Below are 26,739 nucleotides of genomic sequence, written 5' to 3'. Positions count from 1 at the left end.
TCTAAATTAATTCTTATAGTACTAGAGCGCTGGAAGTCCTCTAATATTATTATTATATTAGATAATAATAAGGAGGTTTTAGAGAGTCTTAAGAACTTTAGCTTAAGTAGGGTAAGATGTAGGTAGAGTATAAAATTATAAGTAAGAGGCTTAAGATAGGTAAAATTATATTAGTCTTCTCTATTAAGAAGTTTTATAATACTATTATCTCTACTAGCATTATTATTATAAGTAAAAAGCTCGAATTAATTCTAAATTAATTATTTATTAATTTATAGGGCTAGTAGATTTTAGGATCTTACCTAGGAGCGTAAAGAGTTCTAGTAGGAAAAGGAAAGACTATTACTTAAATAAGAGAAGCGTAAGTTCTATCTAGAGTAATAGGAGGTAGAGGTATAGCTAAGAGAACATAAGGTTTAGCTATAGTAAGCTAGAGAATAGTTAGGAATTAATAAAGATTAATTCTAAATTAATTCTCTATTAATTTTAATAAAACCTAAAATAGTATAGCTAGCGTAAAAATTTTTTCTACACTAGATATAAATTAACTATAATCCCCTTATTCTCTAATATTCTTTACTCTTAACTATCTAAGCGTTCTCTGCCACTATAAGTAGTAAGGTGCTATTCTTATATATAAGTTTAGCTAATTAATTTAGAATTAATTCTAAATTAATATAGCCTATTTATTAAGAGTACTTATCTCTAACCTAGCTCTTAGCTAGGTTAGAAGTATTCTCCTATAGAGATAATAAAGGGTAGTTTATAATCTATACTAGGGAGTTATTTTATAGGGTAATAATTAGTAATAGTAGTATTCTCTATAGTATATATTATCCTCCCTAAGTGTTTAAATCGCTTCTAAATTAATTTAGCGTAAATTCCTAGGTAGAGGAGCCCTATATTACTATATCTATTAGAATTATCCTTCTTATAAGCTCTAAAACATATCTTTAGGAATACTTAGTCTTAAAAGAGCCTATACTACCCTTAAATACTTTATAGAGGTAATAGAGCTCTATTATTAGTATAATAGCTTTATAATACTGCATTTATATTATATACTATTAGTTAGTAGTAAGGTAATTATAGAAGAAGATAATTTTAGTCTTCTAAGTATAAATTAATTTAAAATTAGTTCTAAATTAATACTACCTTTATAAGGAGACAGCCTAAGAATTAATAAAGAGTTAATTTAAGCTCCTTACTATAAGAATAATACTACTTCTATTCTAGTATTTAACCTTCCTTACTTTAAGGTATTAAATAAGAGTAAGAGGCAGAAGAAAGGCTAAATTAATCTAAAAGAGACCTATAAGCTCCTATAAGATAATAATATTCCTACGCTATGTAAGAACTATAGAACGAAGATAATTAAGAGTAAGAATACTTTTTAATATAAATTAATTTAGAATTAACTAAGAAATATTTCTAGGATATTAGTTAAAAGGTCTATGTAGAAATAGGTAGTACTTTAAGGAGGTATTATAATAATATAGTATATATAAGTATTAATAGCTAGGTTTATTACTAGAGTTTATAGCATAGACATATAGATATATAGTAGAATAAAAGAATTTATTTAGAAGTTATCTACCTAAAGGTAGGTATCTAGCTAGGCTAGGGAAATTAATCTAGAATTAATTTAGAATTAATTCTTAGAAAATATAGAGGGGTAAGGTAAAGAGAGGCTAGAGGAGGGTAAGGGGGAAGAAAAGGTATTATTCTTCTCCTTCTCTTTCTTCTCTACCTCCTTCTCCTCCTCCTTCCTACTATTACCCTACTCTAGGGCGTGTTTATCCTCCTTCCTTAACTCTACCTAGTAATTCTAATTCTTATACTTCTAGAAATCTAAGTCCCGAAAGAAATTATAGACTAAATTAATTTAGAATTAATTTAGAATTAATTCTTATTTAGGACTACTTATAAGTTAGCTATTTAAGGTTATCCTTTACCTTATAGGTAGGATAGAGGGCAAGGCGCCTAATAAGTATATAGGTAGTAGATATGTGGACGTAATTAGCCTATAAAAGTTAGAATTAATTCTAAATTAATTCTAGATTAATTTAACTTATAAAGCTATTAGGGAGCTAGATAATAGGCTAGGGGGGAGGGGCTAGTATTACTACCTATACTTAGGTAAGAAGAGCTTACTAGTGTACTAGTAGAATAGCCTAAGTATAGTATATATCTATAATATTACCCTACTAGACTAGAATTAATTAGGAATTAATTCTATATTAATTCTTATTATATATATGCATTTCGTTTATTTGGTGCTAGCTAGAGGGTAGGCTAACTTTATAGCTAGAGGGCGAAATCTTCTCCTATCTATAGATATAGATAAGGTAGTTAATAAGATTACCTTACTTTAAAAATTTATGCTATATTTATTAGAATTAATTTAGAATTAATTCTAGATTAATTCTTACACTATAGAGACGTCTATTACTAATATCTTCCTAGTAGTAAGCCTTACTAAGGTAGATAATAGGTAGGTTATCTTTATTCTTACTCTATAAGTTAAGGCCTATAGGTAGGGTAGGGAGGGCATAGTATGCCTTATAGTTAGCCTAAGAATTAATTTAGAATTAATTTATAAATAATTCTATTAATACTTATATTTCTATTAAGAGTTATGGACACTAGGTTGTTAGCTATAGTAGCTAATAAGGCTGTGGAATTTAGCTTATAGGATAAATTAATTTAGAATTAATTCTCTATTAATTTATGCGTGCTAAGTCGCTTACCTTAGCGCCCGCACTGACGCTCTTGGCATGCCACCTCTGGGCGCGCGCATGGTCACATGGCCTGCCGCCTGCTCATCCTGGTCTGTCCAAGCCGAGGAGCTGGCATCACGACACAAACCACATCACAAATGAGTCGCCTACGAGTCGCCTGCATAGTTGCGAGTCTGCTGAGATGGTGGTGCCCTGCCGTTGGTCTTACGTGTGAGGTGGATGCGTGCTCCATTGCTCAATGAACGGCAACTCCTCAGTTCAATGGCTCTGGCCGCCGCGCCACGCGATTAATGGATCAATGTTTCTGCCGCAAATGGGAAAGGAAATAATTTCCCAACATCTAACGCGTCTACCGACTGGACAATAGAAGTTTGACCATAGCTCGGTCGTGGCGATGCGCGACGATGCCAACAAAGGAGGATGCGCAGAACAATAGTAAGGTCGCGAGGTCGAGAAGAATCCCAAACTTGTTCGATAGACCTCGGATCCTTGCAAACAAGTAACAAAAGTGCTCTTCTCCTTCAATTTGACATTCTTAGGCCGTTCTGCCATCCCTAATCGCTCACTACCTCAATTGCAGCATCAAACCTACACTGACGATCTCGCGTCTCACTACCATGGCTGGAAAGTCCGTCGCAATTATAGGCGCGGGGCCAGCCGGCCTCATAGCGGCCCGCAAGTTACTGACGCTTACGCCCTTCAAGTTCACTATCTTCGAAAAGTCGGCTCGTGTCGGAGGGTTGTGGGATCGCGAAAGCTATATCCATCCAGAGATGATGACCAACTTCTGTCGGTTCACTGCCACGTTCTCCGACTTCGCCTGGGAGAGCGTGGATCTTGGAAGACCTGCTCCCGTATATCCTCAGGCATGGATGGTTGAAAAGTATCTGCAGGGTTATGGGAAACTTCTCCCCGATGATTGTTACAGTTTCGAGACGACGGTGACCAGTGCTGAGCGCGAAGGTGGAAGGTGGAAGATTGTGTCCGTCAAAAAGGGTGGAGAGCAAACGCGACATTTCGACTACTTGGTCATTGGGACAGGGTATCTACAACATCCCAAGGAGTTGAGGTGTGAGATGGATGCATCCATCAAGACGAATCCACTCTTCCCCGTGCCTATCTTGCATAGCACGAAGTACCGGAAGCTTGACCAGATCGTCCCGCTGACCGAAAGCTCTCACACGGGCCCTCGAACCGTTCTCGTCATTGGAGGATCGCACTCTGGTGCGGATATCGCCTCTCTCATCGCACATCAAGCTTCAGATGCTCGATGGGGGCCTCGTGGCAACGAAACTTTTCGCGGCGTTCAGGTCGTTCATGTTGGGACGAATGTATTGCTTCCGATTCCCGGGATGGTATGGGATAAGGCGACAACAACGCACGCGTCGATGCACCCGCTCGAGTTCACTCTGTGCGAGCGATCCACCCGCGAGCCAAATCCTCTTACATTCGGATTTGCACCAGCAAGCGTAGAAGAGAACCAGGTGCTCCTCTTCTATTACAAAGAAATTATTGAGGGCGGCGTCGGTGATCTCGACTTTATGGAGAAACTTCCTGCCAACGTGGCTTTGGGCGATCGCTACTACCAATGCGTACAGGATGGTAGAATCAAGCTCATCCCTGGAGCTGTCACGAGGCTGGACAAGGGTAAAGATTCTGAAACCATAACAGCCAGTGTGAAAGGGAAAGATGGTAAAGACAACATCATCGACAACGTCGCTGCCGTCATCAACGCGACGGGCTTCAACTCCGGCGGCAGCCTCAGCTTCCTCGCCGAAGATGTCAAAGAGCAGCTTGAATTTGATGCCGCGAACACACGTCTCCCGGCAGTCCTCAACGCCAGCTACATGGCCCAGAACTCCAACGTTCCCGACATCGCTCTGCTCGGCTTCGTTCCCGTAAATTGGGGCATTATCGAGATGCAAATGCGCGCAGTCGTCAACAGGTGGACCGGCCGCCCTTTCGACGAAGACCCAGCGCACGTTCTCGCTCTTGGTGAGCACATGCGATATATTCAAGCAGCCATTCGCGACATAAAACGGAAGGAAGAAGTTCCACAGTTCTTGTTCGGAGATTATCTAGGTCTCATGGAGCAGGCTGCCAGAGAATTGCATATGGAGCAGATTTACGGGAAGCATGGCGACTTTGACGGGTTTTTCTGTTCTGCACGCTTCGTCGGACCCGGTGAGTCGAAGGGAGAGGCAATTAAGACCATGTACGCGATTCACCATTTGCAAGAGGAAGTTGAGAGGCGGAATCCGCTTCTTGCTTATGTCGCATTTACGGGTCTTTTGGGTCGGTGGAAGAGCGTGTCTCGCGCAGACGGTGGAACGAAGAATGTGTATGAGATTGAGGCCCATCCTCGATATCCTACGGACTCAAACTATGATCTGGAACATGTCATCGTTCTCAAAAAGACGCCCGGTGGAGCAAGTGAAGAGGTCAGGCTGATTGCCCGTTACACCGAAGTCACATACGAGATCAGTCTTTGGGCTTGCGAAGGGCTAAAAACCGGACCAAAGATTTGCAACATCCCTGTTGATCGCAACTCCAACGGCGAAATCACAATACCTGCTGGATGTTTCAATTACCATGTTGATTTCAGAGGGAGTAGGCTCGGCGGCTTCAGTGTGACGAGGAAGGTGGCTGGTACCGCTGGCGAGACCTTTGCTTTCGCAAGACCATATGGGCAACCTTTGGCGCAGGATGCAGCCACAGAAGCTGCTCAAGAGTTATCGTCGGCTGCGGAAAAGCTTGATGTCCATATAAACGGGACTGGGAAGGGGAATGGGTCGGTTTCCAGCGCGCCATAGGAAAGTTTGGTCCTTCGCTTGCTATACCGCCTGAACAGGCGCAAAGGATCGATTTACACGTGTTGCAGGAGGTTGTGATTATAAAAATACCACTCCGTCTTCACGAGGGTGTTTGCTCAAGGATCAACGGAACGCCTGTCAACAGTAGAAGATGAAGCATTGACATTGTTGGTGCAATTAGCACACAAAACTACGTCTATCTCGCACATCCCTTCATACCAAGCCTCAAGCCGATCAACCAGCCCGAGATTACCTAACAAGTGAAAGTAGCAGGTCCAGGGTTGGTATAGCTGGTAGGAACCGGGTAGTTGATGTTAATCAAAATTCCAGGGTCACTAGCCTTGTAGGCACCCGGGAAGGCCACCAGGTCCGTAGCGGCCTTGGAACCACCGCCAGTAACCTCGATCTGAGCGCAGCTGAGGTAGAACTGGGCTCCGCCGGAGCTCTGGGCGACGTGTAAAGCGATTTGCTCGTTGCGCATCAGATACTTTCCTGGAGCAATGCAGGAGGGGATCTTGATGTCGTAGTTGGCGGCGCCTGTGTCCGTCAGTACGTAGTCTTCAAGTATAAGTGATAGGGGAGCACCTACTCAGCCACGTCAATGACGATCCAAACTTAGGTTGCTCCGCGTAGATGCGGAACCAGACAGCCCCAGTTGGGTCCCACGTGTTCACATCCTGGCCTTCGGGCACCTTGGCAAGGTAGGACTGGAAGGGGCCGGGGTGGTAGGCGTTCGGATTGACGTTGACTTTGACGTTTGATCCGGCCGCGACAGTGACGGTCTCGTTGCCGGGGTTGAGCTGGTTGCAGCGGATATCGCTGCTTGTCACGTCGCCGACGAAACCGTTGTTCTGCCAGTTCTTGGCTTGTCGGACAGCGGTCCAGGCGGGCGCACCGTTGACGATTGGCAATGTGTCTGGGAGGGATGTCAGCATGTCGTATTTCAAGATATGGTAGCGAGAATGAGCATACAGTGAGCGCTAACCGCCGAGGCGGCAGCCAAGAGGAGAGTGAAAGTGTTCATCTTGTCGTATGAGGATGTCTTACGTTGTGGACGAGTGAGGACAATGTAGAGGAGTCTTGAGCAATTTATCTTGTGTCCATCACATCTATTCGCGATCGCCGTTCATCGTCCTCTGCCCGGAGATAACTCATGCGGCTGAATGGCCCGCACACGCGACGCGACCTGGTGGGCGGCGAGTACAATGTTGCAATACGCATGCAACGCTATGGTGTTGAATCCAAAGGGAACTCAATCTAATGTCGGTATTGAATAATTAATGTGGTGGAGTGGCGCGTGACATTGATATTAAATGTCGGCTAATCAGGCCCAGTAACCGGTGTTGTCAGGCTTAATTGAGCGTGATATTGAAGTAATATCCGGCATACAGTCATGTATGACGACACTGGGTGGAGACCAATTCTTTTATGCTTTACACTTTGCCAATCTGAGGATGGGGGAAGAACGGTCAGTCAGTAGCAAGGCACCATCAGGAATGGTGTTGCTCAAACAATTCTTTCGAAGAGGAGCGCGAATTTCAAACAAACATGGTTTTAGTACTCAGGCTCATTTCGTTGTCCAGAGCGTATTTGATAAGGTGCCGTTGTGGTTTCACAGATCGTAGCTTTGGAGTTCAAGATCAGAACCAAACAGATGGAATCACGTACTCTACTCAGTGTATGCAAGATCCAGAAACACATAGGTCGGAGGCTTAATCCGGCGAGAAAGACCCTCGGGCTTTGCGCTTCGAAACCATCGACAACATTACCAAGCAAACGCATCCAGACTGGACTAAACTGCACACGCTTGCGCGACTGCCACAGTCAGAAACGGAAGTGGCTTCCGAATACCATGCATGGCTACCATGGCAGCCTTGATGAGACACTGACTCAATTACGCACAGTACACCAAGTAACCCTACGGTGATACAGGAGAGCGAGAGCATGTTGATCGCTCCCTGGAAGCTCATAGCATGGAAAGTCTCCTTATTCATACACTATCGCTACATTTGCCCAAGCAGTCTCCATCAAGGGGCTACTCTGTGTCGGGCATCTAATACTGGACGTGGTTTTGTCGCGATTCCGGTCCCAACTCACTGTATCAGTGCCATCGATCAAGTCCACGCCGGTCGTCATGCTCTCCTTCAGGTGCAACCCCACTTCCGTATCATGGCTTTCAAGCCTTTTCAGCAATCTTGCCACCCCACAGCTCCTTGCTGACCCCGAACTCTGTCTTCGGCGCCACTTTTGCGTCGACGATGATTTTTTCTGGAGATGAAGGCTTGTCCACTCCAGCTTGAAATTGCACATAGCTGCGAAAGGTCTTGGAGCCCTATTTCGTATTGTGTATCTGAACCTGCCGAAGTCCGCTGCCGTTTGATTATATCCACCCATTTTCTTATTTCATCACCAGACGCATCGCGATTTCCGTGCTCAGGTCGACGCGTTGTTCGCTGACTGCCCTCAAGGTCACCCAACATCGGCAGATCTGCCATGTGCTTGCAGAGCCGCTCTATCGCTTCCGCGTCCTCTGCCATGCTGATGATGTGTCTGATGGCGTTGGGAGACATGTTGGTGTTGTGCGTATGGAGAGAAGCTCTGTAAGATTGAAGTGTTGTTCCAGATCGAGCGACAACGCGGTGAAAGTGGGTGTTTGCCTCTCTTAGGCCAGGCGCGCCTGACACGCCGGCCACAATAAACTCAGCCCAGGAGAAGGAATCCTGGTTCCACTCTAAGCCTTGCATGAAGGTACAGGGGCCATCCCGTATAGAAGCCTAACAGTTCATAACTGTATGAAAAGGGGACCCTGCGTTTGCAACACAGCACAAATGATATCCGATATATAGAAGTAAGGACGGCTCCTAAGCTCCGCTATTGCCCTAAGGTACGTTGGTGAGTTGGAAGCAGTGTTTATAAGGCCATCTGGAGCACTCATGTGATTGAAGTACTTCGACAGGCAATCGAACGTGACGGGCACAAACATTCGAACCCTGTCTTCGTGGAGCACTATGGAACTTTTGACTGGTCGCGGTTCTTTCTGGAAGTTTCCAATGACTGGCCAGTATTGGTTCGCAAATATAGAGCTTGGAAGGCTGTTTGGAGGATGGAAGTGCGATGGGCGATGCATAGGTTGACTCCGCTCTCAGTGCTATCGAGCAGGCTCTTCGCATACAACGGTTCCATCCTAGGCATCACTACTCAACAACCCAAGTCAATCATAGCAGTTCCCTTCCTAGATACGAAACGTGAAATACAGGGTTGACGGGCAAAAGTACGATTATTTGGAAATCAGATGCTTAATCGCAATTAAGATCGCTTTGATCCGGTTTCAACCGTGACCTTCATATGGCCGTAACAACTTACAACACGTCCATCAGCCCCAATCAAATCATGTCGAAAGCTACATGCCAGCCCTACCATTTTCAGCATTTCCTGACACTCTCACGAAACTCTTAATAGAAAATTGACCATATAGATGCAAGTCCTACAATTTCCCGAGCAAGGGTGGCATAAGCATGTACACACTGCTCGCTCTCCAAGCTCGTTACGAACCTCGAAAAGCGGTTTGATGGCATTGGCTTCTGAGGCAGCGACTGGTGAGGCCAAAACGGCCAAAGCGGTACCGAGCAGCATAGTGGCCTTGAGCTGCATGTTGATGTTTCAAACTATCAGCCTTTGTCGAGAAAGGCATATGGCACTGTTAAAGTCGCCGTGGAAATCTATGGAAGAGTTCTAGGGAGAGATATACGTAGCTTCTCCTACGCTCATCCCGCAATAATAACAATAGATGCACCGGTATGCGCCCAGGTAAGGGTAAGTACCTCGATGACGTGATTGGCCTGCAGATTGGATGTGAGATTGATGTACCTTCCTTATGCCACATCCACCTCCTGTTAAAAGTGCACTTTTTCCTGAAGCGCTGCTCTTTGGATTTGGAAGCCAACGGCTTCGTATACATCTTGACGTAGCGTTGTTGTTAATTGGATGGCTTGATACGTGCATCTGGATCAGGCGTCGGGTAAGCTATTGCAGCTGCATAACTTTTTGAGAGCTTCAGGTGTGTGTGTTTTAGAGGCGTCTGACTTCAGATCATGCATCAGGGGATAATTTGAAAGCTGTATTCAACCTCTGCTGTTAGCGGCGGACACATGGTGGATTATGTATCCATGAAATAAAGTCAGAGGCTGGTGCAATTAGCGTTCGCTGGCGTTCGTACACTTTACTTACTGTAACACATTTCCTTGCAAAGTCACGTCAGTTTACCTCACAGACAGTACTTGTTTGAATCAAAGGAATTTATATTCTCGGTCATTTTGATCATTGTCCGTGAGACGCAAAATCTTCGCCTGGATATGCTGCTCCCGCCGAAAGAAAACCATACATTTCATTGTTCATAACTCTTAAACTTTTTTATAACCGTGGCTTTGGGGGCCGACGCTCTGTGCTCATTGAGTGACCATAACCGGGATGTGTGAGACGTGTGTAAGCAGACATGTGCAGGCATTCCAAGTGTAAGTGGACAAGCAAGTGCATCAAATAAATGAGACATAGCTTGATTGCACGATGACCCTAAGCAGCGAGGGACAACGTGATCTCGGGAAAGCCTAATGTAGACGTAGTGGCACACTGCCAGGTGATGGAAGCCTTCAGAGGCCTTAGTGTAGAAAGTACACCAGGGTCTTCAAAGCCTCTCAACACCTAGTGGTGCCTAGCGGAGGTCGCCTTCAGGATCCGCCTACCGGTGCGCGGATCCACGGTCCAGGATTTATCTTCTGCTGGCTGGAAGAAGCCCCGGAAGCCACCATACTCCTTGCGATGGGGACGCTCCCATGCAGTGTTGGTGTTCGTGTTGGCGGGGTTGAGAGCAGTCAGACCGCGTGGTGCGCGACCGACCATCTCCCAGTTCTCGCCGGCGGTGGTGCGAGCAGCGACAGGGCTGTGGACAGTTGCAGCGATCGCAACAGCGCCACCATTGTTGTCACGAAGGCGCTTTCCAGCGCGGTCAGCGGACGCTTGGTTGTGCTCTTGGGACCCAGAAACGGGAGAAGCAGCTGGACGCTGGCGCTTGCCCAGCACAGGAACCATGAAGCCCATGCAAGAGACAGGGAAGGAGCAAAGCTTGCTAGGAACAGAGCAAATGGCACTGTGGAAGCGCTTGCCCTTTCGGACAGCCTGGCTTATGAGAGACGGGGTCCTACGAGTAAGTGCTTCGGCGGCGCTATAGCGCCCAGCGTCCATGCTGAAGGCAAACGGAAGGTTATCATTACTGCCCTTGCCGAAGGCGACGGGACCGTCGCGACTATATGTATGTGAGTTATCGCCAAACGCATTGGACGTGTAGCAAACTTACGGTGCCCCGAAAACCTGGCAGCCGGACACCTGGGCCACGCCGAATGTTCCGTCCGTGGTCTTGTTCTTCTTATTGGCGAGTTCGTAGATGTTCTCATATAGAAAGGTTTTGCCGTAGAACTTGTAGTCCATCACGTCCTCGAGGTTTGTGTCAAGATCGTCATCTGAAATGGTCTTGTTGAAGCCTGCGAAGTCTGCCATTGCGTCGTGGAGATGCAACCCTTAAGGAATCGTACTAAACTGTCCGTACAAGGGAGACCAAGCTAAGGAGGCACTGTACATATAAGCTTTCGAAGGGTAGACATTGGCTGAAAATTAGGTAGGAGAGCTTACACTCGAGGCTCAATGTTGCACAATATGTCGAGGTGCCGCAAGATTCGAATGGAGGAGTCAAGTCCAAGTTCGATCTTATTGCGTATCGAAGAGATGAACGCAAAGAGACTACGCTGGAGAAGAGAGTGTAGCAGTGGGGAGCAGGGCTTTATATAGAGAATCGACGCATCGCACAGGCACGCGCGGAAGAGCTAGTGTAACAAAGGCCACAGCGTCGAGTCCAGGTTTAATTTCCATTTGGAGCGGTGATATGAAAGACTGTTGTTGTTGTCTGTATAGATGCTTTCCAATGGCGATGCAATGAATGTATGTCCTCACATCGCGCCTCAGATGGTTGGGTGTTTAGCGTACATCTTCTGAATAAGCAAAACGCTTGGCGGCGCGAACTTCAAGTCCTCGACTCGTTTCTACTCCTACCCTTTCCATCTGATCGGTCGCGTATCTATCCGAGGCTGACGCAATACAGGGCTCCCGTTTAGGTGCCCGCGTCGACTTCAACATTCCTATCAGGTGACGTTCGCCTGCCCTCGGCGCAACCCATGTCTACCTCGCCTGGCCTACAAGCATATACCCATGGATCCATTAAATTCACGTGAACTCGTACTCGAAGCTGACAGATAGCTAACATCCAGTCTCGCAGGCTGAACAGGATAAACCCCCGCTACCGCATCCAGCCAATCCGCCATTTTCCCCTCTCCAATTTGCGAACCCTCCTTCCCATTCGACGTGTACCACCGTGGCTTCATCACCGTGTCTTACCTCGTCACATCCGTCTCGTGCGTTTCGTGCGACTTCGCCTACAATTTTCCGGACGCGGAATTGGCCGATTTGAAATCCCACCCCTACCACTTCTGCATAGCGAGTGCGCATATTGCCTTTACGAGCCGATTCGCTTCTCTTTGCGGAAGGAAATAAACGGCGATCGCTACAGGCGTCGCAAGCGTGAGCCCCATTCGTAGCATCCACTCAGGCTCGCGATTTAGCTAGGGTTTACGAATTGGGTGGACTATTGGCGTGAGGGGAAGCGCGAGCTGCCCAGAAGAAAGTAGTGCAGCTCATTTAAGATGCAGTTCGGGAAGGTCGTATGATCGACTAGGGAGGCCGTTTGATTGATCAGGACAGTACAACCTTGACCTGGTCGACGGTGCAATCCAGGTTTCTCCATCGTCGACTTGGCCGCCTCGTCCGAAATTATCGAGGCGCCGTACGGTAGATGCTACTTAAAGCCTACCATTTCGCTCGCAGGGAACAACGTCATCCGATCAGCACCGCAACTCACCACTTCATCTATCTTCCATTATGCTTAAGTTCACTAGCATACTAGCTCTCGCGACGACTGCGACTGCGCTTGCGCAGGGCATCACGCAGGCAAATTTCACCGGCACAGGTACCATCCACGTGTGGAACTCCTCCGACTGGCGCGACTCCACCCCCGCCGATAAAGTCGGGTGCCTCGACGCCAGCGGAAAGTTCATCAATCCTCTTAACGACTCTGCGTGCGCCGTCTTCACGCGCATCAGTGCGTATCCCTATACCTTGTCCGCGGAAGGCGGAAACTGCACTTTCTCAGATGAATCGCAAGAGAAGAACACCGATAGTATATATGGAAAGTCGGACCACGCGTGGAACTGCTTCAAGCCCTTCACCGCGGGGATCTATGACGAGCTGTATACGATTGTAAGGGCCCTTCACGTTGCCTTCTCTAGCATCAAGTCTAACGTATATAGGATGGCTTCTCCCATGTATTCCTTTGCCAGGGTGGTACGTATCTTCACTCCATTCCAAATTACACGTCTCTCCGAAAGAGCGCAGAGCAAACTCTCTCTCTTTAGAGGAAAAAGCGCAACAGTCTCTGGTTGAGACAAAACACAGCTTCGAGTCTTTCGGAAAGAGCGCAGAGCAGCCCCTTCTGCTCCTCTCTTGTCTGCAAGCAACCTCGCAATCCTCTTTACCTTCCCTTCTTCCCTTCCCTCCCCTCCCCATCTTCCCCGCTTCCATCTATTCAACCCACTAACCCACCCCAGACGTAGACTGCTACTTCGACGCGAAATCCATCCCTTCCCCAAAGTCCTCCAGCAACATCTGGCCCTTCCGCTGGGGCTCCCAGCAGATGGGCATCACACCCGGGCACGTGATGCTGCAGCTGGTGTGGAACAAGATCGCTGACCTGCCGAAGGGTGAGGATAGCGAGAAAATTCCGAGCCCAAGGGTGAGTTTGATGAAGGGTGGAGGGGAGCAGGAGCAGGCTAGGCTGGTGGGGAAGAAGATCTTGGGGTAGAGTTAGGGAAGGGTAGGATAGGAGGGAGGAGGGACAGAGTGGAAGATGGAAAGGGAGGGAGGAAGGCTGTGGATGGGGATGGAGCTGTATTGATTATGTTGAATAGCTTTCGTAAAGAGGTTAGTTGGCATCTCAGAGAGCGTTATATCAAGCATCGAGTACTATGCTACAGTCGCTGACACGAGCTCAGTCATCTATCTTGAACGCACATCATGTATAACGGAGTCGCGTTAGATACCTCTATCCAAACACCAGGACGATGCACAGCCAAACCCAACAATGCGTAGTCTCCGCTCTATCGCCATAAAACATCCCTGACAGGCTCCTCCAGCCCCATATACATCCCCGACGCACAACCCTCCTCACAGCACAGCACTAACATCCGTATCCACCCCACTCCTCGCAAACCTCCCCATCCACCCCACTTCCCCTCCGCCCTCTCCCTCCCCGCCCTAGTCTTCATCATCCCCACATAATACCTAAACCGCTTATGATGCAGCTGCACCCCGTATGAATACTCTGCGCCCTCCGCCCCTCGTTCGCCCCCCATACACAAAGCACCTCCCTGCCCACTCGGCCCCAGCGCATCCAGCCGATCCGCGTCCTGCACGAACGCGAGTTCAGGGTGGCGCGCGATGACAGAGTGGATAAAAGTTTTGTCGCTGGCGGTCGCTTCGCGCGTGTAGCTGACGTTCACCGCGATGGTAGCCACGTCGTTTGCTAGGCGTGGGCTGGCGCCACAGGCTAGCATCTTCTCCGTCACTACTTCAAACTGCGTGCGGTTTTTCTCGAGGTATTTCGTTTCGCCTACGTCGTGCATCATGGCGGCCAAGTACATGGTAGTAAGATCCAGATTCTGGGGCAGACGACCGGCGGCTTTTTCAGCGAGGTAGAGCTCGTGCACGTATTTTACGACGCGCTGGATGTGCTCGTAGTCGTGGGAGGGGTCGTAGCGCGGGCCGTACATGTAGTCTAGGACGACCCTGTTTACGGCGAGGAAGAGGGGGCGGTGGGGGTGCGGGATGGAGAGCTTGTCCATGTTGAAGAGGAGGCGGTTGCGGGCTTCGGGGAGTTTGCGTAGCCGCCTGGGAGGGATGCGTCGGGGCTAGGGAGGAGGCGTAGGGGAGGTGGTGTGGGCGGTGGAGGCCCAGAGGTGGGGGAGCTGCTTGATGAAGGTTCGCAGTCGGGAAGGAAAGGTTGTGACTTCGGAGGGCATTTTGACTCCAAATGCGGGAAGCTCTTGAGGCATTGGTCTGTCGATCGTGTTGCAGTCCGCGTTGCTGCTAGACAGTGCGGGGAGTCCAGAGTTGGGTGATGCAAAAGCTGATGTCGGGTGGGTTGATGTGTAGGTAGCTTTAGAGGGCGTGTCATGAATATAGCGGCGGAGAGGCAGCCCTTCGGTCCTTGAGATAACGACGCATCGTGCCTGGTGCACGTGCCTGGAAGATGTAGAAGTGAATGGACGGAGAATGGAAGAGCAGCGGAGTCGGCGAATGAAGAACGGAGCAAATGCTAGTGACTGAATGCAATGGAAGCTGAAATCATGACCAGAGGAAAGCAAACACTCGTCGCGCAAGACGTTATTGTTGCGTGTACTACAGGTCTTATAAGGAACGGTGCGCTGTGACGAATCAAAGGCATCCACAAACGATGAAGCAGAGTGAAGATCGTCTTGTCTGGGCATGCATGCTCGTTCCATATCTGACGCGATGTTGTAGGGTTGCATGTCAGCCGCAGCTCCAATCGGAGAACGGCACGGTACCTGGTCGGGAAGTAAGCGGTGGTTGTCAGTAGTCCTGCGAACAATGCGAGCAACCTCTGAATGGGAATGATGATTGTTGTATATCGGATGTTGTTAGTTCGAACGTGACTTGTTTGAAAGTCCCAGAGACCAAGGTGGCGGAATGCCCAATGTGATCGTATCACAAGGCAACGTGACCAGACTTGAAAGGCCCACTTCATGGCTGCTAGGCGCCGGGAAACGCTCGGCTCTTCTACAAGTGTTGAAAGCCGTCCGAGACAAGCAAGTCGACGTTTGCAGGTGACCACGTGGGACACTCGCGGCTAGTGCTGGATGCCGGAGAGAGCCCCGTCGTTTATAGTCGGCATAGAGGGCTCACATGACTAAGTTGGCTTGGTCTTCAGATGCAGTACGAGGAAGAACGACCATGGGACGACTCGACGCCAGGTTTTCAAGTGTTGTGAATGTGAAGAGAGCGGAGCTTGAGGAAGCGTCTCGTGCATGCGGGAACACAAAAAGGACCGTAGTCAGCCAAGCACGCGCTGCCTCCCGCGCTGGCCGAGGATGTGTATGCATAGAACGTAGGTACATCAATAATCAAGTCGTTCCAGGCAAGGCAGCTCGTTTCGGTGATCGAGATCGCAGGACGACTGGGGAGGCCGCATCGTGATCTCGGAACCAGGCTTCATGGTGTTGGCAGCGGGCGAGCTGCAGAAAAAGGAACGAGCGAACGGTTGGCGGATCAGACGTAGCACATCTTCGCACGACGTTTGGCCAGAGAGGTGCAGGTGAGGGGCTGGCGATGGGGCGGATGCACGTTGGTGCGCGCCCACATGGTTGGCTCGACACCATGAGCGAATCGTGCAGCCGCAGCTCCCAGGAGACTGAATAGACCGGAAGATCTCCTGCACGATGCCTTGCGCAGTGCAGCAGGACCGTCATGTCCAAGTGACCGTATCCATCGCGGGGCAGTCTTACAAAGGCGCGAAGTGGGCAGGGTCGGTTCGGCCGGCCAACAGCCGCTTTCCGATTTGTTTTCTTGCATCCGCCGTGCGCCGTCAGTTGCGCGCCAAACGTCTTCCCGCTCCCCCAGACGTTAAGGCCAGGCGCCCGCCGACGAAACACCGCGACTCCACGAGATCAAGTCTATATCACTACCCCGCTATCCTCCTCGCCCGCTGCTTACCAGACATCTTAACGTTGCCCCCTCGCAAGCGCCTTCGTCCCGTCTCAAGCCCTGCGCTGAACCTACGTCACCCGAACGTGACAAGCAACCACCACACTTCGGCTACGCGGTAGCGCGGAAGGACGGTTCAAGCAACTGCATGAGGAGTCGATAAAGACGGCCAGAGGCCAGCCCGCGGTAGCAACAGCTTTCCGCTTGCCCGGTATATCCGAGTCTGCGCATCTCACCGTGCGCCTTTCTATGCACGCGGACAGCCAGAGCTCTCGCTCACGGCGCAAACCTCCCGATACCATGTCGTCAAATCGTCCCTTCTTCTCCAACTTCCTCGCGGCGTTCCGCGCTCAGTCTGCGATACAAAAGGCCGCAAGCTCACAGTCGGCAGCGGCTGCGAGCTCATATACCCACAGCGCCTCCACACCGCAAAATGCAAACCAGAACACTTCACGGCAAATAACCACCAAAGCCGGTCCTCCCTCGCCAGGCGCCACGACTGCTGCGGTACAGGCCACCGGGCAGTTCCAGCCTACCAGACAACACGCTGCTCCGTACCACCGCTCGACCTCTCCCGCTCAGACCAAGGCTTTCCCCATACCGGGAGCATCAGCGAGAAGCCGGAGAGGCTCAGATAGCTCCTCGGAGGGCTTTCACGAAGCCATGGGAGCAGAGAAGTGGTACATCGGCGGTCGCACAGCCGCAGGCGAGGAAAAGTTCTACAAGCTCGGCATGGTGAAGCGCCACCGGAGTGTCGACAGGCTGAGCCTCGACCGACTCAGTATATAATGACACGCTACACGGCGATAAAAGTCTACTTGCATTGAAGGCGTTCTCACGGCAGTTTCATCATCGACATCCCGGGAAGGGTTGATCCTCAGAACAGGCGTTCATTGGCACAATCCGCTCAACGCGGTTTCCTCTCGTGCGGCTTTTCGACATGAGTACATAGTTATACGCGGCTCGCGCTGCCACATCGAATTAGACGATACTGTACATGTACAAACAGCGCTTTCTCTGTTTAACGCTCATCGAACAGGAATAGCCGTAGCGTGCAGCCAGATTGATTCCGGAGCGTTTCCGACCAACCGAAAGGTGCTGACCGCTCAGAGTGGTTCACCTTGATGGTCAAGCGAAGATCGCCCATGTGTCCGAAATCGCAGTAGCTTCATTTCGGCGTGGGACCTTCGAAGGTATCTTATCTTATCTACACTGTGTCGATCGGGAGGAGCTCACCATGCCATGCGCCACACATCGTGGCTCATCTCCGTGTGAGATTGGCTCCAGGCCAACGAATCTACGAATTGTTCGGTGACGATAGGTTGTCGGCGAAAACTACAGCTTTCGGCGACATTCCGATACTCCGGCATTCACTCCGACGGCTTCTAGTCCCGATAGCGCGGCCGGCAATCTTCACGGAAAAGCTAGATTCTGACCACTTTGGGACGCCTATGACGGCGAACTTCCCTCAACCTGCAAATTTTGAAGAACTCTGTACGCTAGTGTTTGAGTTGACCAGTACAGTGACCCACCCAAATGCGGAGTGCGTTGTATACCGCTCAAACTCACCGATCCAAATATTTTGAGTCACTTTCTCTCCATCTTCTGTTGTGTATAACAAGTCTAAGTCGCTTGTGGAGAAACTCCACATCCCAATCCCATGAACACAAGATCAGACCGTTCTCTTTGAACATTCGATTAACATTTATTCACATTCGAATCCATGATAGCTCAACATGGCCCCCGCAACTGCGTCTTCGTCCACTGCACCAGCGCAAGGTGGACAATCACCACAAGCTACCAATGCTGAAAAGCAATACGCCTCCATAGTTCCATGGGAACGGGAAGAGAATCACCGGCTTCAACTACAACACACCGTGTCCAGCTTCAGTAACCATGAGATGGCACACGTGTCCTACGTCGCCACTGGCGACAACGATGAAGTCTACAATCGCTTCCCCGAACGCCGGAAGCTGATCATCACCGCCGTTCTCTCCTTCTGTAGCTTCTTAGCACCTATCTCTTCGACCACTGTACTTTCTGCTATACCTGAGGTTGCAGACACATTCGACTGCGATGGCTCCATCATCAATTTGTCCAACGCTATGTATATGTTGTTTATGGGTGTTAGCCCTTGTTTCTATGGGCCGATCGGCACGATATACGGAAGACGATGGGTACGCAATTACCACAATGAAATCGATGACCAAGACCACGCTGGCCTCGGTGATGTCTATAATGTTGACGACTGACGAGAAAGCTGTAGGTTTCGATTATCAGTGCTACCTTGTTCACTGCTGCGAGCATCGGGACTGCGCTGGCGCCTAATTTGGCGGCGTTCTTCATCTTTAGGATCATCACTGCTTTCCAAGGGACGGCTTTCTTGATTATTGGGTCGAGTGTTATTGGCGATATATATAAGCCTACTGAACGGGGTACCGCTTTGGGATGGTAAGCCAGTCATACATTCTTCTACCACGCCAGGATATGATGAGGACCTGTTTCCTGGTAATTTGAGAACCCTCGACTAACATAATGTAGGTTCCTATCAGGTACTCTGATCGGCCCAGCACTAGGTCAGTACCTCACATACTGCTCCATTTCCTTCTTACTAAACTCACCAGGCCCTTTCATCGGCGGCATCATCGTCACCTTCCGCTCCTGGCGCGACATCTTCTGGCTGCAGACCGCCCTCGCAGGAGCAGCCACCCTCTTCGTCGTCTTCTTCCAGCCCGAAACGATCCACTACCGGCGCGCAGACGAGCTAAAGGACCTCCCTAAAGCAGAGAGAATGCGCACCCTCTGGCAGTGGCTGAACCCCTTCCGCATCCTCCGCCTTTACCGCTACCCGAATCTGCTCACCGTGGTACGTCCGCTTCAGTCAATCTATTCTTCCCCTGAATATAGGGGCTAATGGGATACAGGCCATAGCAGCATCCTCCCTAGTCTGGAACATGTACTCCCTCCTCACCCCCATCCGCTACGTGCTCAACCCCCGCTTCGCACTCACCTCCCCCTCCAAAGTGGGCTCTTCTACATCGCCCCCGGCGCAGGCTACCTCGTCGGCACGCTCGTCGGCGGCCGCTGGGCAGACGCCACCGTAAAAAAGTACATCGCCATCCGCGGCTCGCGCGTCGCGGAAGACCGGCTGCGCAGCTGTCTGCCGTTCATCGGCATCGTCATCCCCGCGTGCATGCTCGTCTACGGCTGGAGCGTCGAAAAGCGCGTAGGCGGCGTCGCGTTACCCGTCGTCATGATGTTCCTCCAGGGCGTCGCGCAGCTTTTCTGTTTTCCCAGCTTGAACACGTACTGTTTGGATGTGATGCAGGGGAGGAGTGCGGAGGTTGTCGCGGGAATTACGCGTTCAGATACCTCTTTGCGGCGGCTGGGAGCGCGGCGTGTCTGCCTGCTGTGCGCAAGATCGGCGTTGGGTGGTTTTCGACTATTTCGGCGGGGTTTCTGGTTGTTGCTGCGGGGCTTACGTGGGCGACGGCGGAGTATGGGAGGGGTGGCGGGATGCGGTGGATGAGAGGAAGAGGGTGAGGAAGGAGGGGAATGTGGTTTAGCTTTGGCTAGAGGATGGCATGGGAATGTATGACGCCTGGTTGGGTTGAGCTTCTGGGATGGTTTGGTATGCGCGTAGGCGAGCGAGGCGTTTGGGTAAGGCATTGGCATGGCATGGCGAGGCGTTTGGGTTTGGGCGGTATCTGACTAGAAGAGGGCGATAGACGGCATGGCTATTTCGAACTGAAGGTCATCTAATTTGTAGTTAATCGAAGAGAAGGACATGAAAAGCACCACGCCTGCATCGTTGCCAAGGGCAGCAATGCAGTCAACGACCATTGAGACGGGTGTGAGGCATTACGCTTAGCAGGGAGCTGATGTGGAAGCTCCTTCAGTGCTTCAACGCTTCGACGATCAAACACCACGCACTCACACTGCCCAATGAACAGAAGAAAGTAGTCTATTCCGCGTCTCGCGGTCTAGTATACAGCATGCCTTCTTTCCCTCCACCATGCCACGCTATGATACACACCCCACCCCCAGTAGTTCCTCCCATCTAGAAGGGGTTGTCCTCCGGCGGGATCTCAACGATGAAGTAGTCGCCCAGGATAGGAATCTTCTGCATGATATCGGTGCGCACACGCGGGACCTCAGCGAAGAAGAAGAGCGCGAAGAAGCCGGCGACGCCGCCAAAGCCTGCTGCGAGAGTGCCGCTGTGGAGGGTTAGCATTGTTGTATACGCAGCGCGTCGCGGGACTGGCGTCGGTGGTTCGTGGTTGTGAATCTATGGTTGGGTGTTGGGCGTGCAATAGGACGGGTGTGAACGTACTACTTTGCGAGATGTCTAGCCGTGATGCCGTGCACGTTGGGCGCAACCTTGTACCTGTGCGCTCGTTAGCAAACATTCCCAACGGAGCCAATTGGTGTCCGCAGCTGAGTCGAGAGGGGAGGTAGACGGGCGTGGTCGCGCTGTTGCCATCCGTTACTCCTCTTTCACCTGTCATCCCAGCTGCTCCTTCGCAAAACAAAACAAAGAAACCACATACTGAGGACCAAACGGACTCCTGTACGCCTTATACGGGCTACGCATGCTCTAAGTCCCTATTAGCCATCTCTCTCCCAGCTTGCAGCCGTCTATGACGAGCCATTGCGGCCGCGGTGCGCAGCGAACGACGTACGAAAGCAGCGGGCGTGCGGCCCATGGAGCCGGGCTCAACGGATTTGAGCTGCATCGTGACGGTGTGCGGTGTGGGCGGGTGTCGGGGTGACGTTTGTGGGCGTGAACGGAAGATGGAGGTTGCGAGGAAGAAGTGAGGTTCGAGGGCTTGGCGAGGTTTGGACCAATGGGAAGAGAGAATGTCTGGGCGGGCGATTGCCGACTATCTAGGAAGCCTAAAACATAAAATGGCGGTTGAAGATATGAATTGTTGTTATAGATGAAGTGAGAGGTTTGATCGATGTTGTATGCAGAGTGTCAGGTCGGCATGCAGATTTCAAGCGCGATGCTTGATAGTTCCCAGCCATGGCGAGATCAATTGTATTGTAGTAAAGCGGTTCTTTGTAGGACACTACGTTGGCTTTCATTATTTGATGATTGCGATCCTGCACGAAGGCATCGTAGCAAATTGGTGGCTTCAAGGAGAAACACATTGCAGCATGCACCGGTTCTCACATCGTCACCAATTCCTAGACATGTTCGACGACAAGAATGAAATCAAGTCCAGTCGATCTTTTGCTAGCACTGGCAGCGATAGAGAGTAGATTACTAGAGTTGAGGAGTGGACTTTGACTGTCGCGGATCTATATTGGGAAGAGTCAAAATGCTAAATGAAGCAGAGCACAGCCTTCACTGTCGTGGTATTCTTCGGTTGTGTGGCGTTGAGACATGCATCTATTCATTCGTTATGTGGATGAAGTCGCTTCGAAGATCTCCCACATTCCGTCGTCTACAGCATTATCCTAACCTGCGTCAGAGCGAGAGGAATTATATCCTCTAATTCGTGGGCAGCCTTCCGACGACCTCCTCCATCTCTGTATCCGTGTAGATCCTGAATCCCTTCTCCTTCGTCACGCTCGCCAACTGCACGTTCTTGCTGTCCAGCTTCTCCTCCATGACTTGCTTCAGCGTCTTGAGCACCATGACTTCTGCTTCGGAAAGGGTAAGCGACTTGTGGAACTCGTTCTGCAGCTCGGCTTGCGCGCCCTCAGAACCGGAACCGATAGCTTTCGCGTCGTAGCGGTAGAAGGTACCGGAGGGCTCAGCGTGGTATCTGGCCCTTAGTCAGCTCACTACTCCCGTATCATATCCTATTCCTTCGAAACGTACAGGCTGGGTCCGTCCTCGTCGTATCCTGCGATCAACAGCGCTACACCGAACGGCCGACTCATAATGCTCTCCTCGCCATCTGCACCCTCACCGAACCTCAGCGCCAGATCGCATATCGCCTGCGTGCAGCTCTCCACCCTCAACGGTTCGGCGTAATTGAAAGCATGGTTCTGACTCTCGACTCGTGCGTGCTCGATCATGCTCCGGGCGTCGGCCTGCAGGCCGGACATAGCGCAGCCAATGTGACGGTCGATCTCTACAATCTTCTCGACGGACGAGGTCTCGAGGAGGGTGGAGGTTACGCGCTTCTCTACACCTAGGATCACACCTTCACCGGTTGCCACCTATATCACGAATAAGTTGGTGTTGCGGGGATATGTATATCGCGCGCATTTGAAGGTGGCGCGGTGCGACTCGGGGGTGGACCTACGCCTATCGCTGTTGAACCGAGCTTGATGGCTTCTAAAGAATATTCGACTTGGAAGAGACGGCCTTCGGGCGAGAAGGTGCTGGTTTGCGGTGAGCTTGCGATTTCGAAGAGGGACATTGCGGGGCTACGGACTTGATACCACGATCTAGAGATTGATTGTCAGCATGAATTCAAAAGGAAGTTCTTCAATGACACGTACCATATTCGCTTCGTGCTATGAACTGCTCAAATCAGCATGCGGAGCTCCAGACGGTGTTCGCATCAAGCATACCATATTGAAGGTGTTTGTGGAGAATTCGTGGGGCGGTCGGAGAGGTAGGGCTAGAAGTCTTGCTTTGACGGCAAGGCAGAAGCTTGGAAGAAGTGTGCTTCTGACCAGAAGAGCGCAGATATCGTGTTGTGGGTTTGGTGAGCTTGATGGCCGAGAGCGCAGCTACGACGCGGCAGGAGCTGCCTTGAAGATGGTCCGTGCGGTGCCAAGCTGTGACGCCGAAAGTGCAAGAACGACGGGGAGCTATGCATCACATACACAACCACGACAGAATCGGGCGAAGAGCTTCCCAGGCATACCTGTCTATGTAGCATTATCTCTATGCATCCATGATTGTATTGGGGTAGAATACTCTCATTTTCTTGACCACGTGAACGCGCATCTTATTCGCGCATGCCAATCCCATGGTCTCTTGCAACATGGTTCCTTTTGTCTCCAAACGACTGTGGTCTATACTTATCAGATCAGTAGATGAATTACTCGCCGGTGAGTTGCCGAGAACGAGGCTCCCATCTTTGAAAAGTTAACTTTTCATGTTAAGTACAAGGGCTACTTCAGTAGTATGCAGTGAATAATCCTTCCTACTCAGATAGTCAAAGATAGAGCGCCGCGAGAACATGTTCATTTCATTGCTTTGATCTGGCGAAGTATATTCGTCCATTACACTAGCCTACCTTTTAGTTGACCTGTTTGCCTGGTACGACTTACATGCAGTTGCCGACGCGCGTATGGCATTTATCCCTAACATAGGAGCAGAACCCATACTAAACATATGAATTCTAACAAAGAGTATGGATCTAAAGATAATTCCCTCATTGCTGACTATGCCATACATGCCAATATGTCGAGCAGTCTAGTCCTCAAAGAGTGGCTGCGCACAAACGCATTCGATGAACTATCGAATTGGACCTTCCACGACGTGCGCTGGAGCCACCAGTGTTCGAATTTGAAGCAAAGCGCCTATGTCACACCTTAGGCGCCGCGATCTGGAGCCTCAAGTAGCTTGAGGGGAGTAGGTCTTTGGTCGCAGGCGCGGTTGCTCTAGCGACATGCAGGTCTAAACCGTTCTAGGCACTAGGTGAATTTGTACATCGATTGCTGCGACTGCCTCACCCTCCCATCACCACACACAAACAATCCGCACTCCTCGCTGTCGCATCCAATTCCGCGCAACACCATCAATTCAACCATCCTAAACCGCATCACCTAAATAGACCATAATCGCAATGGCTGCTCAATCCGAGGACCACCAGATGGAGGGCGTCGAGAACCCCGCCCAGGTCGCCGACAAGGGCAAGGGCAAGGCGCCTGACGCTATGGAGGAGTCCGCAGAGGACGACTCCAGCGATGAGTCCGGCAATGAGGCTGAGGTATGTTCCCAGGTTGCGTGTTAGCTGCTGGCGCATAGTTGCTAATTTGGTTCTGGCAGGTTGTTGAGGGTACAGCTCTCTATCCCATTCGCGCGCATTCGCGCCGTGCCGCTGTGTTGACGTCTACTGACACTTGAACAGAGCCTGAGGATGAAGACACCATGGCGGAGATCGACCCCACCAACATCGTCGGAAGCCGCACGCGTGGAAAGAACATCGACTTCGCCAAGGCTGCTGAGGAGCTTGGTGAAGATGAGGATGAGGACGACGATGAGGACTTCAACGATCCTGACGATGAGATGAAGGACTAGAGCTCCAACTCTCTTCGTCCCTTGGTACCGTTTGCCCCACCGCTCGCTGTCTGCCCCGCTTTGCGACTGACAGGACCAGTCTTCTTCAACGCGCTCATGAGGATTGTACGCCCGCACTTAGGGTTATCCCGATGAGTCGGTATGATTAAAAGTATTCCGGCTTTGGTTAGCGGGCCGGCTCGATTGAATAACGGAGTTTCGGACGTGCATACCAGGATGGGGAGATATTGCATATGGGACGTAACCATGCTATGCGTGCTATACGCCGCGCGTGGGAACAGTTTAACAAATGTCATGAATGCCTTGCGCTATCGACAATTGCTTCGTCTTTCGTGCAGAGATTTCGAACATGTGAAGCCTATGCGCTCGAATACTAGAATGTTAGGTGACACCACGTCCAAGCCCACGCCCAGCCTTGCGCAGCAATCTATTGTGTATGCATCAATGAGTGTAGATAGTACACGTTTGTCACGCCAAGCGTATGCCTAGATGCCTAGATACACAGTGTCCAGATGGCCACCCATCTAGCCCAATACAATGTTGGCGATGTCGCAGATTGAGTAACAAACCACGAGCGGTGGTTGCCGAAGACAACGGGACGCTCCTTCCGCAGAGAAATCCAGTGCTTCATGAGCGCACCTGATCGTGATATGACCTCAGGACTGTGACAACACAATCTACTCATCCAATCCATCTCACGAGACCAGCAACTCACCTTCGTGCGCGCTCCCTCTCCAAACACATGTTGTTGCTTATGGTAGGCGGACTGTGCGGCCAGCATTGATTTGATTCGTTCCTTAGTCCTACATCCCTACCCCACCCGGCCCCAATGGTACATGGTACATACTCGTACACAGAGGCGACCCAAGGCTTCGATATGGCTAGATGCCGGGGTACAGTCGGCCAGAGACATACCGCTGCGGTATTGATCAGCCCCAAAATACGTGCAGCAAAGGCGATCTTTGCGGACCGCCAGCCCGCCATGGCGAAGTGTATGCGCCAGTCAAAGCAGCAAAAGCAAGTGCAGACAGCCGGTCACGCGGACAATGAAGCTTCACTCGGACGACCCTGAAGCAGGGAATTTCCGCCTGGCGAGATCGCCCCCATGGGACGGCTGGGTAGTCGTTCTACCTACGAGAATCTTTCGCGTCAAGACAACGAAGACTATTGCCGGAAGAATTTGTGCTACAGTACCTAGGCCTAGAGCCTCGAAGCAACCACGGAAAGGTATTGGCTGCAGACCGGACGGTTTACCGCCGCGAAAGCAAATGCCGTCAGAGGCAGCCGCGGGTACATTGCCAGCGGTGCAGCGGAATCGTCCGCCTTCTCTTTTTCGGTGGCGATGTCGGCGAGTTGGACCAACATAGGCGAACACGGCTGCCTAGGCATAGCCGTGACCTCTTGACACATGGAATTATCCGTCAAGAAGCTCCTCCTCCCTTGGTGTGGGTGCAACATGCTCTAACACGTCGATTCCGGTCTGACCCGAGACGGAGGTGATTAGCTTGGTACTCTGGAGCGTGCCGTGCGTGGCGGAATGGCAAGTCTTGCTGGAAGACTTGCCGTCGAGATGCTGATCAGATCTACTACGACAGAATGGAAGATGGGCTTGTGTTCTAGTTGGATTGGCAAAGGGATCGCTCTGCTCCGCGCACAATGATGTCTATGATGGCCGCGGTGCAGGTCCGTCACTGGATGTTCCGCTGGAGATTTACCATCTCCCGGCCTATGGGAAGCAGGCCATTCCACCATGGGCGCATCTCGGCGGGCGATAAGGGAAAGATCAGAGACATGACATAAAAAAACGACGGACAAGCATCTGCAATGCGGCGCTAAGCAAGCGAGAGCTAATGTGCGCTGGCGGAATTGTCAGTCAGCCAATCACAAGGGCGCCGTTTCAAGTTTGGTGCGTGTGGGCAATCGGCCGGGGGAGCTTGAGGGCGGAAAAGCGATGCACTATGCAATCATAACGTGTCAAAGCGACACCGGAGCGAATGATGAGCCGCTGACGGCGAACTACGAGCCCACCGCCCGGGCAGGCTGGCAGAATTTCGTGGGGAAAAGTTCACCACGCACGACAGCGATGCAGGGCTGT

At 50.6% G+C, this 26,739-nt stretch overlaps 10 protein-coding genes across 10 annotated transcripts; 5 read left to right on the top strand and 5 right to left on the bottom strand.

The window, feature by feature from the left end:
• Window positions 1–3,358: 3,358 nt before the first annotated feature.
• Window positions 3,359–5,554, top strand: N0V89_010158 (uncharacterized protein; the record flags this gene model as incomplete). The annotated part of the gene is made up of 1 exon (XM_056218903.1): window positions 3,359–5,554. The coding sequence occupies one exon, from the start codon at window positions 3,359–3,361 to the stop codon at window positions 5,552–5,554; it is 2,196 nt and encodes a 731-aa protein (XP_056068168.1).
• Window positions 5,555–5,807: 253 nt separating this feature from the next.
• N0V89_010157 (uncharacterized protein) lies at window positions 5,808–6,578 on the bottom strand (the record flags this gene model as incomplete). The annotated part of the gene is made up of 3 exons (XM_056218902.1): window positions 5,808–6,091; window positions 6,144–6,470; window positions 6,527–6,578. 3 exons carry the CDS (start codon window positions 6,576–6,578, stop codon window positions 5,808–5,810), a joined length of 663 nt encoding a protein of 220 aa, XP_056068167.1.
• Window positions 6,579–10,252: 3,674 nt separating this feature from the next.
• On the bottom strand, window positions 10,253–11,104 carry N0V89_010156 (uncharacterized protein; the record flags this gene model as incomplete). Its single annotated transcript, XM_056218901.1, has 2 exons — window positions 10,253–10,853; window positions 10,905–11,104. 2 exons carry the CDS (start codon window positions 11,102–11,104, stop codon window positions 10,253–10,255), a joined length of 801 nt encoding a protein of 266 aa, XP_056068166.1.
• A 1,431-nt stretch (window positions 11,105–12,535) lies between these two features.
• N0V89_010155 (uncharacterized protein) lies at window positions 12,536–13,514 on the top strand (the record flags this gene model as incomplete). Its single annotated transcript, XM_056218900.1, has 3 exons — window positions 12,536–12,913; window positions 12,964–12,997; window positions 13,261–13,514. 3 exons carry the CDS (start codon window positions 12,536–12,538, stop codon window positions 13,512–13,514), a joined length of 666 nt encoding a protein of 221 aa, XP_056068165.1.
• Window positions 13,515–14,002: 488 nt separating this feature from the next.
• N0V89_010154 (uncharacterized protein) lies at window positions 14,003–14,553 on the bottom strand (the record flags this gene model as incomplete). The annotated part of the gene is made up of 2 exons (XM_056218899.1): window positions 14,003–14,013; window positions 14,067–14,553. 2 exons carry the CDS (start codon window positions 14,551–14,553, stop codon window positions 14,003–14,005), a joined length of 498 nt encoding a protein of 165 aa, XP_056068164.1.
• A 2,179-nt stretch (window positions 14,554–16,732) lies between these two features.
• On the top strand, window positions 16,733–17,221 carry N0V89_010153 (uncharacterized protein; the record flags this gene model as incomplete). The annotated part of the gene is made up of 1 exon (XM_056218898.1): window positions 16,733–17,221. One exon carries the CDS (start codon window positions 16,733–16,735, stop codon window positions 17,219–17,221), a length of 489 nt encoding a protein of 162 aa, XP_056068163.1.
• A 947-nt stretch (window positions 17,222–18,168) lies between these two features.
• Window positions 18,169–19,536, top strand: N0V89_010152 (uncharacterized protein; the record flags this gene model as incomplete). Its single annotated transcript, XM_056218897.1, has 5 exons — window positions 18,169–18,609; window positions 18,699–18,883; window positions 18,974–19,008; window positions 19,057–19,298; window positions 19,357–19,536. The coding sequence occupies 5 exons, from the start codon at window positions 18,169–18,171 to the stop codon at window positions 19,534–19,536; spliced, it is 1,083 nt and encodes a 360-aa protein (XP_056068162.1).
• A 956-nt stretch (window positions 19,537–20,492) lies between these two features.
• On the bottom strand, window positions 20,493–21,168 carry N0V89_010151 (uncharacterized protein; the record flags this gene model as incomplete). The annotated part of the gene is made up of 4 exons (XM_056218896.1): window positions 20,493–20,649; window positions 20,766–20,819; window positions 20,983–21,029; window positions 21,115–21,168. The coding sequence occupies 4 exons, from the start codon at window positions 21,166–21,168 to the stop codon at window positions 20,493–20,495; spliced, it is 312 nt and encodes a 103-aa protein (XP_056068161.1).
• Window positions 21,169–21,929: 761 nt separating this feature from the next.
• Window positions 21,930–22,809, bottom strand: PUP2 (proteasome component pup2; the record flags this gene model as incomplete). The annotated part of the gene is made up of 3 exons (XM_056218895.1): window positions 21,930–22,206; window positions 22,263–22,606; window positions 22,693–22,809. The coding sequence occupies 3 exons, from the start codon at window positions 22,807–22,809 to the stop codon at window positions 21,930–21,932; spliced, it is 738 nt and encodes a 245-aa protein (XP_056068160.1).
• Window positions 22,810–24,189: 1,380 nt separating this feature from the next.
• On the top strand, window positions 24,190–24,644 carry chz1 (Histone H2A.Z-specific chaperone CHZ1; the record flags this gene model as incomplete). Its single annotated transcript, XM_056218894.1, has 3 exons — window positions 24,190–24,333; window positions 24,393–24,402; window positions 24,475–24,644. 3 exons carry the CDS (start codon window positions 24,190–24,192, stop codon window positions 24,642–24,644), a joined length of 324 nt encoding a protein of 107 aa, XP_056068159.1.
• Between the last annotated feature and the right edge of the window lie 2,095 nt (window positions 24,645–26,739).

The sequence above is a fragment of the Didymosphaeria variabile genome (assembly GCF_027946475.1).
Source record: "Didymosphaeria variabile strain IMI 356815 chromosome Unknown scaffold_7, whole genome shotgun sequence".
Taxonomy (NCBI): domain Eukaryota; kingdom Fungi; phylum Ascomycota; class Dothideomycetes; order Pleosporales; family Didymosphaeriaceae; genus Didymosphaeria; species Didymosphaeria variabile.
This window is presented reverse-complemented; position numbering and strand designations above follow the sequence as displayed.